General features: G+C 37.1%; 1 protein-coding gene across 8 annotated transcripts in view; it reads right to left on the reverse strand.

Moving 5' to 3' along the window:
• Nucleotides 1-13,122, reverse strand: part of ARHGAP24 (Rho GTPase activating protein 24) — a 509,262-nt gene that overhangs the window by 22,637 nt on the left and 473,503 nt on the right. For all 8 annotated transcript variants that reach the window (XM_055086016.1, XM_024116878.3, XM_055086017.1 and 5 more), the window contains 2 exons: nucleotides 1,919-2,051; nucleotides 1,233-1,306 (listed from right to left, as the gene is read on the reverse strand). In XM_055086016.1, coding sequence (XP_054941991.1) covers nucleotides 1,233-1,306; nucleotides 1,919-2,051 — 207 coding nt within the window. The remainder of the gene's footprint in view (nucleotides 1-1,232; nucleotides 1,307-1,918; nucleotides 2,052-13,122) is intronic.

The raw sequence follows: 13,122 nt of genomic DNA on the forward strand, positions 1-13,122 counted from the left end.
GCGGAGCGGCTGGGCCCGTGAGCCATGGCCGCTGAGCCTGCGCGTCCGGAGCCTGTGCTCCGCAGCGGGAGAGGCCACAGCAGTGAGAGGCCCGCGTACCGCAAAACAAACAAACAAACAAAAACCTTTACAATGACCTGTAGTGCCAATCATTAATCTCTTTATTTAAATTTAATATGTTTCATGTAAATCAACTATACTCCAATAAAATTTTAAAAATTAAATTTAATATGTTTCAATAGTACATACTTGATTTCTTAAATAGGGGCACAGACATGGTACATAGCATCCCTGACATTAAACATGGTCATTGAGAGAGAGCTTTATGAAGCACAATTATTGTTCTAGCAGAATTGAGTTACAATGTGTTTTTCAATAAGTCTTGAGAGAAATGGAAAAAATTAATATTAGCATTCACTATGTGTATAAATGTATAGGTATATAAAATTTTAAAATGTACTTTAATTTTTAAAACAGCTGTGTGAAATATGTGTTTTCACTACCCTTTTACCTATTAGGATCTTTAGTCTCAAAGAGGATAAGAAAATTGAATAAAGACACGTAAGTAGTCAGTGGTAGAATCTGGACTCCCGGGCAGATCTTTCTCATGCCAGGATACACTCTCCTTCTGTTAAACAATGGTACATGGTACATGTATAAACAACCTGGATGGAAGTTCAAAGCAACATATCTTTAATATGTAGAGGCCAGAGAGACTTCAGAAACAGCAAATTACAAAATCAAACAATTTTAGTGCTCAGAGAAACTTTTGAAATCACCTTGTCAAGGGCTTCCCTGGTGGCGCAGTGGTTAAGAATCCCCCTGCCAATGCAGGGGACATGGGTTCAAGCCCTGGTCTGGGAAGATCCCACATGTCGCGGAGCAACTAAGCCCGTGTGCCACAACTACTGAAGCCCGTGCGCCCTAGATCCCGTGCTCCGCAACAACAGAAGCCACCTTGATGAGAAGCCCACGCACCTCAACGAAGAGTAGCCCCCACTAGCCGCAGAGTCCACGGGCAGTAACTAAGACCCAATGCAGCCAAAAATAAATAATAAATAAATAAATTTATTTTTTAAAAAAAGAAATCACCTTGTCAAGCCTCAGTTTTATAGAGGCCAACACTGGAGCTCAGAGCAGTTAACTGATTTTTATTCACTGTCAAAAGTAAATTAGTGTCAGGCTAAATACAGTCTTCTTAAATTTAGTTTTGTCTTTAGGACAATTCTTACCTGCAAATATACTTGAGAAGGTTGTAATTGACCACTGGCAAGCTCTTCACGTGCTTTGCTAATCCTTTAACACCCTGAATATAAAGAAGAAAATAAATGTTATCTAAGTGTTGGTCTTGGAATTAAAGCACATGGAAAATGGGCATACAGCCTTTTTTTTTTTTCTTAGTTAGTTTCACATATTACCAGTGAAGGATACTGTCTTGAAAACTTGCCACTATCACAGAGAACATTTCAGAAATATTTTCAAAAGATGTGAAAGCATTTCAAATATCTCTGTAAGCACTATTTGTGGAGAAACATGTTTAAGTGAAGCTCTTTTAACATTTTTAACAGTTGTTCACAATTGACTGAAAAGGGAAGATTGCCTTATTTGTAATAAGGTTGTTTGGGGGAAAGAGTAGCCTTAATATAGTGAGAGTCCTTCCTATTTTTAGCATTTGGGGGCAAAGTGGCAAGGAGTGCTGATTTCATTTATTCATCTGTACTTTTCTTTTTGATCAGAGCGAGGATTAAAAATGGGACCTGCGTTGTGTGTGTAAAATCTAAATATGTGTGATGTCAATACTTAGAATAGTGGAAAACAATCCAAGCATGGGGCAAAGGAAACTTTACAGATTAAAGACTAAGAACACTGACAAAAAACCCAAACAATAGCTTTTTAAGAAATAAATGCATGGACTTACAGCTTCCTCTTCCTTGCTGAGCAGTTTGGCACAAGACAAAAAATCCTCATACTTGGCATAAGGAATAACCGGTTCTGGGAGTTCTCGGAGATACAGTTTAAGAAGTGATGCCACTGTGTGTACATCTGTGTTGCTGTGGAGGTAGAAGTGTAAAGAGTTTCTACGGAGTGAACTTCATACCGTTTGGTTAATTTTTTCAAGCATACATCTAAGAGTCAGACTTCTAAATGAGTTGACAATTGAATAAGTCGATCCAGCTTTCAAGAAGCTCATGCTTGGGTAACACCTATTAGACGCTACCACAGGTGGAAAAGAGAGGGACCCAGAGAGACACTTGGAATCCTCAGTGTGGTTTGAAAACATTCAAAAGTGCAAGCATTTTTCTTTTGTGTGTATTTGATGTTAAGCAAAAGTGTTACTTTTCTAAAACAATGAGAATATATATACCAGATTTAAAATAAAATACAATGCACCAAAAAACACCCTATCTACATACGTGTGTCTATATGTATTCAATGTCAAAATTAATTACTTATAGATCCTAAGTTCATTTCTCATTCTTTAGAAGACACTGGTGATTGGTTATAGACACCTGAAGTTTAGTATGTTTTAACTGTTTAAGAAAAACTCACTTTGAAGATGATTGATCTCAGAACGAATGCTTGTCTGATATTCTAATATAGTTGGTGACCCTTACAGTCTTCTAGAAAGAGAAGGGAAGTGCTACAAAGATAAACACTGAAAACTTAACATGTCCTTTGTGTAAAATTTATTTTTATTCTCTGCTGAATACCAGAGTGATAGGATAATTTACTGAAATATTAATTTATGTTTTGTTCTCTGTATCTCTCTGTTAATCTATGAAGATGGCTGACAGTAGAGGCAGGAGGAGGCGGTTGGTTTGGGTTTGTTTTGTTTTGCTTGGGTTTGTTTTGTTTTGCTTTGCTTTGTTTTTGGGGTGAGGAACAAGAGCGTGGGAAGGAGAGTGGTGGTCAGGGAGTGAAAGGTCAATTGATTCCCAAGAAGTGGGAAGAGTGGTGGTGAGCAAAGTCAGGGATTCTGTAAGTGGTGGGAACAAACACTCCAATTCCAGACTCTGCCGCAGAAAGTGACAAGTCGCCGAGGGGTATTCCTTCAGAAGCTGGGACACAGGCACCAGGATTTCCTGCCTCAGTGACAATTCTCTTGCCCCAAGGGTGACATAAAAGCAGAGTTGACTTCATAAATCTACATGGGCTGGGACAATGGGCATCTCAGTTCTCAGTTTTGGACTCTTAGGTTGATTTCCTCAACTATCTCCCGCATAACCTCTCTGTAACAGGCATTACAGAAAACACGGTGGCTAGGACCCTAAGGGGTTATTAAAAGGAATATTCTAGCCTGCTCATAATTTATAATCTAGTGGGAGTAGGAGATAGAAAGTAGATAATAACACAAGCATATAATTACAAAGTGTGGTGAGTAGTAATAAGGAAACGTTTGGGGTGCCATCTAATAACAAGAAAGGACTAATCCAGGGGTTGGAGGGCTTCTCTGAAGAAATGATGCTCAGGGTAAGATCTGAGGGGGTGTACGAATGAACTAAATGAGAGTGAAGAATAAAATAAGTCATTCCGATTAAAGCAAGGCACGTAAACAGAGCCCAAAGTGGGAGGGAGTGTCCTGTCCTTGAGGAGCTGACAAAAGGCTAAGGGAGAAAGAGCTCAGAGGATGAGGTCTGAGCAAAGGGGAGCATCCTCATGGACCATAGGACTTCATCTACCTTGGAATCAGGGCAAGGGCTGAGGTTTTCCGTGTTAACATCAGAGTCAGTCAGAGCTGCTATATTGGCAACCTTTTTTCAGATGCTAAAATGATGGAGGTGATCTGATAAGGCCTGTCTTTAATCAATTTTATTCTTTTCATAATTACAGAAATGAATTTTTTCTCTTAAATTTCTGAACCGATAGACATTATAGAGGCCATCTTAAAGGCTAGTAAAGAACATAAAAATCATGTCTCTGGGACATCTTGAAAACTATTCAAGCGCATTAACTTCTCAAAACACTTTCCTAAATTTTTTGTTTAAAAGATACATAAAATAGTATCAATGGTAAAGCAAAAAAAGACCCTAGCTTTTTTCTTTTCTGGCAAATTGCTATATTTCGTGCAATGCAAAACCCTTCTGTGTTTCTCTTGGTATGTCGTGAAGCACCTGACCCTTGAAGGCACAGTCATGAGCAGTAGCAAAACCGCAACCTGGGGCAGGATATGCAATGCAATCAAATATTACAATAAATGATTTCCATCTTTTTATTCTGCTCTATCCAATCCACTTTAATCAAACCCAATGCATGACCGGGTCGTTGGGTTGTGTTGCCTTCAAATTCAATGACCATTTTGTTAAAGTTATAGAAAGACACAGAAAGGAATACAAAAATAAAATATAAAATAAGTATAATTTCAATATATGGTGTATGTTATGTATAATTTTTATGACTATATAAATAGAATATACAAAAATATTTATGAATTAAATGCAATAAATTAATGAAACAATAATGATAAACAAGAAAGATTTATTTAACAAGAAATCTGTTTTAGTGTTCCAATGATGGACTATTCATTACATTGCCTGTCCCCAAGCACAGTGTTTTTAAGGTAGCTTGCCTGTTACTGTATTATTTTGCTTCTAATGAAGTTGAGCTGTAGTACTGAGGGCGTTTGAGCACTAGATGGCACGATTGCAAAGTCAAACTAATTGAGATGGTGTGACAATTGTGAAGGATGAAAAGGCTGCAGAATCTTTTCTCGTCCACCGCAATTTTCTTAGCACCAAAGCTGCAGTAATGCTCCAAGAATAGAAATATTTGCGCTATGAATCAAGGTAAGAGATGTGGACTATGATGATTATTTTATTCCTTCTCTAAAGTGATACATTACATTAGTTTCTAGCATTATAAGTATATACCCATACACTGTTGGTTATATAAAAATGGTAAGGAAAAAATAACCTCTACAGATTTGTATCTCTTACTGAAAACCCACTACTTTGCCTGATTAATATTTGCTTTAGTATGTACAGCCAATTAAGTAGATATCAATGTGATGTGTTAATTGCCCAAAGTACCTAGTGGGATGTCCTGTCTTTGCCTCAGAGAAATCCATCATGTTCTTCAGCAAAGTGAAGGGAAGTGACTATATTGTAGCAAAAGTTGATGTACAATGGAGAATTAAAATACCTAAACTGGTTAATAATAATAATAATAATAATGACGACAACAATAGCAGCAGCACACATCTACACACATCTCTCCCTGTCTCAGGCCCTCACAGCATCCAGTGAGCAGGTCCTGCTATTAACTCCATTTGGGTACATGAACAGGAAACTGCACTGAACATGCCTTGGGGCTAATTGCTGAGATACGAGAGGTTTTAAAATCACACTCGTTTGGTAGAAATTCAAAACTACTTGCTAATATAAATTCATTATCCAGACCTCAGGTCTCCTTCACCCACCTGGTGGTAGAGTCTGTTTTCAGAAATCAAGATAAATAATCATGCACATCCTATCCAATGATAGCAAAGAGGCAGAGACAGGCCCAGGAATCCTGAGTAAAAGAGCTATCAGACCAGAAGGTATTCTGTAGCATATGTCCCTTAATTGATCAACATATGGGATTTGTTTTCACCTTAAATTGTACTTGGACTTTACTTCTGGATCCTGTAGTGCTTTTTAATCAAACCTGAATTCCATGAGACTTTCTATAATTGACTTAGTTTTATATTCTTGAGGGTCTTCCTTTGGTCATTCTGGGATTGTTCTATCATTCACTCACCAAACAGTTGCTGAACACCTACAGTGTTGTATATATCTCATGCCACATGCTAGGTGAGACAGAGATGAACAACATAGATATTTTTGTCCCCCTTGGGCTTATATCTCTAACCCATCACCATCAACACGTTTCCATCCCATGCCTCATTTGTTTGACTCCTTAAACATTTCCTGTATTTTTTATCTGCTAAGTCCCTGCCAGGTGTGTGACCTTAAGAATCTTTTTACACTTCCCAGAAAGTGCTTGCCTATTTATAATCTATGTACAATATTGGCCCCTTACTAATCCTAACAGGGATAAAGGAGTCTGACAACAATCTGTGTTGCTCATCCTCTAACCCTACGCTTGCCTTCCCTGATAAACAGACTCACACACACAGATAAGTAGAATGCTACAGTAATTCCAAGTATAATAGTACACAGACAAAAACCTTAGAACTTTTAAGCCTCAAAAATAGAAATGGGAATTTTTCACTCTGGATACTCTGCACAGGACACAACATAATCCATTGATTGAAGTGGACAGAATGAATTTCCAGGCACCCCACAGGGAGTTATTAAAGATATTGTGAAGTTCTTTGCAACACACACAACGAGATGACCTAAAATTTGCTTGGAACTAAGAAAAAATAATGTCATATCTATCAAACTCTGGGAAGAACATATATGAGACTGAAAACATTCAGCAGCATTACCAAGATGAAGTCTGCCACCACACTGTCTTAAACAACATGTAGTTCTGTGCACCAAATTCACCAAGACATAGAAAAGCAAATCCAAAGGCAGTAGGCAGTTCCAAACTAAACTAAACATTTACAAGAAAAGTCTGGTTCTGCTCTAACTTATTTTTTATATATCTGTCAAAAATGGTACACTTTTTGGCAGTAAAATTTGAATCTGGTTAAATTGTCATGGCTCACTGTAGTTATGTAAGTGTCACTGCTGAATTACATACAACACAAGAGGGCAGTTTTATCTGTCTGGACTACACTGAATTAGTGTTTGTCTCAAAGAAGCCTCCTGGTTTAAAAGCAATGATGGCAGAGAACGGCAAGATGACCCTTACTATGGAATAAATTGTTGTCTCCCCCAAATTCATATGTTGAAGGCTCAGCCTCCGATGTGATGTGATGGTATTTGGAGATGAAACCTCTGGGAGGTAATTAGGGTTAGATGAAGTCATCAGGGTGGGACACTGGTTCGACGGGATTAGTGCCCTTATAATAAAAGACACCAGTAAGCTCGCTCCCTACCGCCTTGCTCCCATGCACATGCAAGAGGAAAGGCCATGTGAGCACAGGGTAAGAAGGCAGCCATCTACAAGTCAAGAAGAGAGCCTTTACCAGAACCCAACCATGCTGGCACCCTGGTGTCAGGCTTTCAGCGTCCAGAGCTGTGAGAAAAATAAATTTCTGCTGTTTAAGCCATCCAGTCTGTGGTGTTTTGTTATAGCAGGTGCACCAAATCTGTATCTCGTGAGCTTACCTATAAAACCATGCCAGAGTACTAGGTAATGAGATGTCATCAGAAAGATAGAAACATGCTTTCAGATAATGTAGATTTATGGAAATATTGTCAGATTGACCGATGTGACATAGAAGAAAGTGATTCTCAACCTTTGGTTGCACACAGGAGTCACCTGGAAAGTTTTTCAAAATACTGATGATTGGGTCCTGTATATTCTGATATAATTGGTCTGGGTGAAGCCTGGACATTGAGATTTTTTTAAAGCTCCTCAGTTTTCATATGTTGCCAAGTCAAGGGATATTAATATAGAACATGTATTTGAGGTGGAAAACTTCCAAATAAGGAGGCAGTTCTAATGTGTAATGGTCACAAGTTTAAATCTGGCTACTCTATCATCCATTGGCGCTGACTAGTTACATACTTATCTCTCCAGTGTTCGTGATGGAAGAGGTGGGAGGAATGCTGGTGGGGAGATGTTGTTCATGCTTAAACCAAACTGTTACGTTGACATTTTCTTTCCTACTTCTAGGATTACTTATATGTATGTAATTACTTATGTGTATATAGACTCCCCCTTTAAAATGCTAGCTAATCACATAAAAAGAATATTTGACTGTTTTATATACAATGCAACGTACCATACACACACACATACCCCTATATGTGTATAAGATACTCAAAGTAACAAATAAAACGCCCTGTTGTGTAGCTGAAGGAAGAGATTCCTGTGAGCAGCCTGAGTTTGGTGATTCTACATCATAGATCCCTCAAATAGAAAGTAACTACAGCCCCAAACTGAAAAAAAATTCATGGATATTCATCCATTTGCTATTTCTGACAAATATTTCCCCTGGGTAAGTCTCTCATTTCATTGTTTTTTTTGTCACCTCACTCACCTTCTCCTAGTCAGCTCCCAAGCTTTTCTTCCTCTGCTGGCTTCTAAGTATTATTCTCCTTGACTCTGTGTACATACCCTGGCTAAATCCCTAAGTTCGACGATCACTTTTCTACAATGACTACAAAGTATACATCTCCAAACCAGACCTTTCCACTGAATTCTTAGATGTTCCATACACACTCTGAACTCCATATAAACAAAGCTGGACAACAACAAAAACTTTGCAATAAAATTATTCCTCCTTTACCATTTTCTCAACCGTGAATGGCATCACCATTCACAGAAACAAACAAGAAACCTAGAAGTCAACCTAAATTTTTCTTTTTCTGAGATTCTAAATCTAACAGTGACTAGTGATTCTCAGACTAAGCTGCACATTGGAATCACCTGGAAAGTTTGCAAAATACCAATGACTGGATCCTACATATTCTCATGTCATACCTCATGAATCTGTTCCCTCCTCAGCAGTCTCATTGACACTGCTCAAGTTCAAGTTATCACTCATCTCCATTAATATAACAGCATATTCATTGGCCTTTCTGCTACAAGCCTGTCTTCCCACCCTAGACCCCTGAACATACACATCCAGGTGGTAATCACTTGTACCAAATAAATATAAATGACAAGTAAAATGCCTTGTATAGCTTTTGAATACTACATATGAATACAAAGGGCAAATGTTTAAGCATATACAGATAAATATACATTACAAAGAAACATATATACTTATTTTATAGATTAGTCATTAGAGGTGACATCATTTAGTTAGTTTGGATTAGTGTTTGAGAGCATTGATTCACTTTATAAACAGCCACACTCTAATATCTCTAAGTAAATTAAAAATTTAGGGCTTCCCTGGTGACGCAGTGGTTGAGAATCTGCCTGCCAATGCCGGGGACACAGGTTCGAGCCCTGGTCTGGGAAGATCCCACATGCCACGGAGCAACTGGGCCCGTGAGCCACAACTACTGAGCCTGCGCGTCTGGAGCTTGTGCTGCGTGACAAGAGAGGCCGTGACAGTGAGAGGCCCATGCACCGTGATGAAGAGTGGTCCCCGCTCGCCACAACTAGAGAAAGCCCTCGCACAGAAATGAAGACCCAACACAGCCAAAAATAAATAAATAAATAAATAAATAAATTAAAAAAAATTTAGACTGAAGAATAAAAATAAAATCTGACTTTTTCCATCATAGAACCAAGGTGAGTTCATCGGAGTGGAAAGGCTAACGTGATTGAGGCATTTAAAAGACTTGATGTAGAGCATTCAGACAAGTTTCCTTACAGTAACATTACATCAGTATAACTATTTTAACAGGCTACCTTGTACATACATAAGCATTCAATTCCAATGACAACAACATAAAAAACCTAACTAAAACCTTAAGAAGCAAATAGTAGATAAGTTCTGGAGATCTAACACATAGCATAGTGAATACAGTCAACAATACTGCATTATAAATGTCAAATTTGCTAAGAGACTAGATCTTAATTGTTCTCACTACAGAAAAGCAATTATAATTATGTGACCTGATAGAGGTGCTAGGCAACATGCCAATCATATTGCAACATATAAACATATTGAACCAACACACTGTACACCTTAAACTTACACAGTGTTATATGTCAATTATATCTCAAAAAATTATATTAATTACAGAAATATGTTGTCAGTTACAAAATTAATGAACATGACTATTACAATGAGTTCACAATGGCCCTGGTGACTTGGGATCCAAGGTTCAATGTTATATCCAAATTCAACTTAGAAGTAACATTCAAACACACATGTTGCATTCTTCTACTATAAATGACATTAATACTGTCCAAGCTCTTAAGACCCATGTTACAAAAAAAAATTTTTCACATAGAAAATAAATCTGAGGTCAAGGAGCCACAAAGATTTTCTTATTAAACTAAGACCCTATTCATATCGATAATGTATATAATTGCTTAGAATATGTATTGATCTAAGGAATTACTTGAAAGTCACGAATGATAAAGAGATTAGAGATAGCCTGTTTGCAAACTGGAGAGATTCTATTTTAAGTGTGCTTGTATCCACATACTATATATACATATATACACATACTACACACACACACACACACACACACACACAGGTACTACATACAAATATATATATATTTTATTCTTTGTAGAATTTTTGTAAACATATCCAGCTGGTTTCATGGTATGAAGAAAATGAATCAAGGTTCTCCTTGATTGACTGTGCATGTTGGACTTTGTTCTCTCTCAGTGCCAGTAGAACTTTACTGAATTCATTCATAATTGTCTCAGGAGAAAGCTCAAGCCTTTGAGATTCCGGAGAGTATCTATAGTTGTTAATGGAAGAAGTAGTTAATTTGCACACGATTTTTAATAAACATAGGCATTCCTAATCTAGGTTGGGAGTCACAATGGAATAATATCCATTGCATTAACACTTTCTCTGGCTGTTCTGTGAAACATAATTTCCGAAATTCACGAAGTGTAAAATATATGCCAGGAATTGCATAAATGCTTAAAAAATTAGAAGATTTTTGTCAATTCAGATGACCTATTTTCAGGTGGATATAAAGAAACTACTCATAGTAAGAGACACAAGAAAACTCATTTATAGAAAATTTGAAATTACAATGAAAAAATAGCACTTACTATTCATTGGATTATGTGACTATAATTTGAGAGAGGTGGATTAGGACACTTCTTGCCCACCTCACATTTCCCCCAGAAATGGCTCAGAAATAAAGACAACTGGAAGGAATAATATACATTCTCTAAGTACACTGTGATTATGCAATTATCTAATGAGATGTAAATGATGATCTTCCACATTTCTTGCTTAAATGGGATATGCTGTCTTTCCTAACATTTGACTCCTGATGTACAGATGCAAAGGATTCTTTCACAGAGGTTTTACATGGCTCTATTAGTTTTCATGTCTTTACATTAGTAATTGTATGTACCAGAGACTTTATCACATAACCCTTGATTGTTTCAATTGTACCCTGGACTTAAAACGTTATGGGTTGTAATTTCAGTTTCATATGATCTTCAAAATCTTGGCAAACAATGAAATTGGCTTAGCTAAAATAGAGAAGTTACAGCTGTATTGAGTTACTTTACAATTTTATGTTGTCTGCCTACATATTTTTCCCTTTACTAAACTCTGCAGATGGATTTTCAGGAGAAACAAAGGAAATGTCATCATCATAATGCATTCAACAATTAATTTTTTTTTCTGAGAGATTTCAGATTATGCAACCAAGAATGTCCCAGAGAATCATTACTGATGTTCTGATGCTGATGGGGTATATTTATGGAAAAATAAATTTTTTAATTTCCCCAACAGCATTTAAAGTCCATGTACATAATTTAATATTTCCAATTTTAAATAAAAATAAAACAGAGCTAAATATCACCAGGAATTTTTCTAGTTAATGAAAACTAAATAGCAAAGTTTCCTTAATATAACTTTTTTTTCTTATTAATGTGTCTTTAACGCTGACTCTTTTGCATGTTGCTCATTTCCTTTCATAACTATCACAAGACTGGAAAATTTTGATTATCTGATTCTAGGATAAACAATAAAGGATGCAAACATTCTTTTCCAGAATACTTATTTTCTTCTAATAAAGTCAATAAGGCAGGAAACAAAACCTTTGTGCCTTATAAAGCAGCGGTCCCTAACTTTTTTGGCACCAGGGACTGGTTTTGTGGAAGACAATTTTTCCACGGATGGGGGCGGGGGCAGGGGAATGGTTCAAGCGGTGATGCAAGGCGATAGGGAGCAACGGGGAGCGGCAGATGAAGCTTCGCTCTGCCGCTGCTCACCTCCTGCTGTGTGGCCCGGTTCCTAACAGGAACCGTACAGGTCCACGGCCCGGGAGCTGGGGACCCCTGTTATAAAGGAGATGAATAAACAAATGGCTAATTTTACACTGTTGAATCTGTAACTCACGGTGTTAGAGGAAACTTAAAAGGGTTTTCTGGCATATCCAGGTGAATCTACAAAATCAACACCCAAACTGTTCAAGTCCACGCAGAACATGTTCCTCCTCTGAACACTTCAACAGTCTTTTATTACAACACAAAAGCATTCTCCACATAAGAGCTAAAATGATACCATTCCAGTCTATTATTTTGTGTGTATATATACATATTGGGGGAAAGACTAAAAAGATTTAAAAGAATCCAATTATGTATATATTGTGAATCTCCTACTAATAAATGCTGTCATGCTCTTTGTTGGAAAGGGTACTTTGCTACCACGTATACAGATATATATTATATTAGTGCTGTATCTACTAGGACTATATTTAAGAGAAGTCAGTGTAAGCAGGAAGAAGAGAGACAAACAAATTGTATTGAGCAGAAGTTAGGGGGTTTGTTTTTATTTTTTGTTGTTGTTTTGTTATAAATCAAAATCTAGTTCACTGTGGAAGTATAATGCTTCCATATTCATGGAGAATTTCTGGAATACAAAACAAACAAAAGTACTGGTTTTAATTTAGATTTGTGGCTTTTATGAAATTGTGTTCCCATTCATAAGATTATGACTCCACATTAACATCAGCAGGCATTTTGCTTGAGTTGACAAAAATGATATTTTAACAGAATTTTAGAAGTTGTTTTGAAACATGACAATTTTCAAATTTCCTGAATTCTAATCTATGAAAATAAGAACATGAGTTGTCTACTTATTGAGATATAAGAAATATTTGCACTCTTTTACCCAACAAATATATTCAAATATACTCCTTGTATCCATTTATTCAACAAAGATTTATTGAATGCCTACATTATGTTAGACACTGTTCTAGGTGCTAGGGATAAAAAAGGTGATCAAGAGTCAAAATTCTCTACTTTCTTTGAGTTCATATTGTAGTCATACATGTAGAATTTTACTTTATAAATACAGAGTTTTTTTGTTTTGTTTTGTGGTACGCAGGCCTCTCACTGTTGTGGCCTCTCCCGTTGCGGAGCACAGGCTCCGGACGCGCAGGCTCAGTGGCCATGGCT

This window comes from Physeter macrocephalus, chromosome 7, assembly GCF_002837175.3.
Source record: "Physeter macrocephalus isolate SW-GA chromosome 7, ASM283717v5, whole genome shotgun sequence".
NCBI classification, from domain to species: domain Eukaryota; kingdom Metazoa; phylum Chordata; class Mammalia; order Artiodactyla; family Physeteridae; genus Physeter; species Physeter macrocephalus.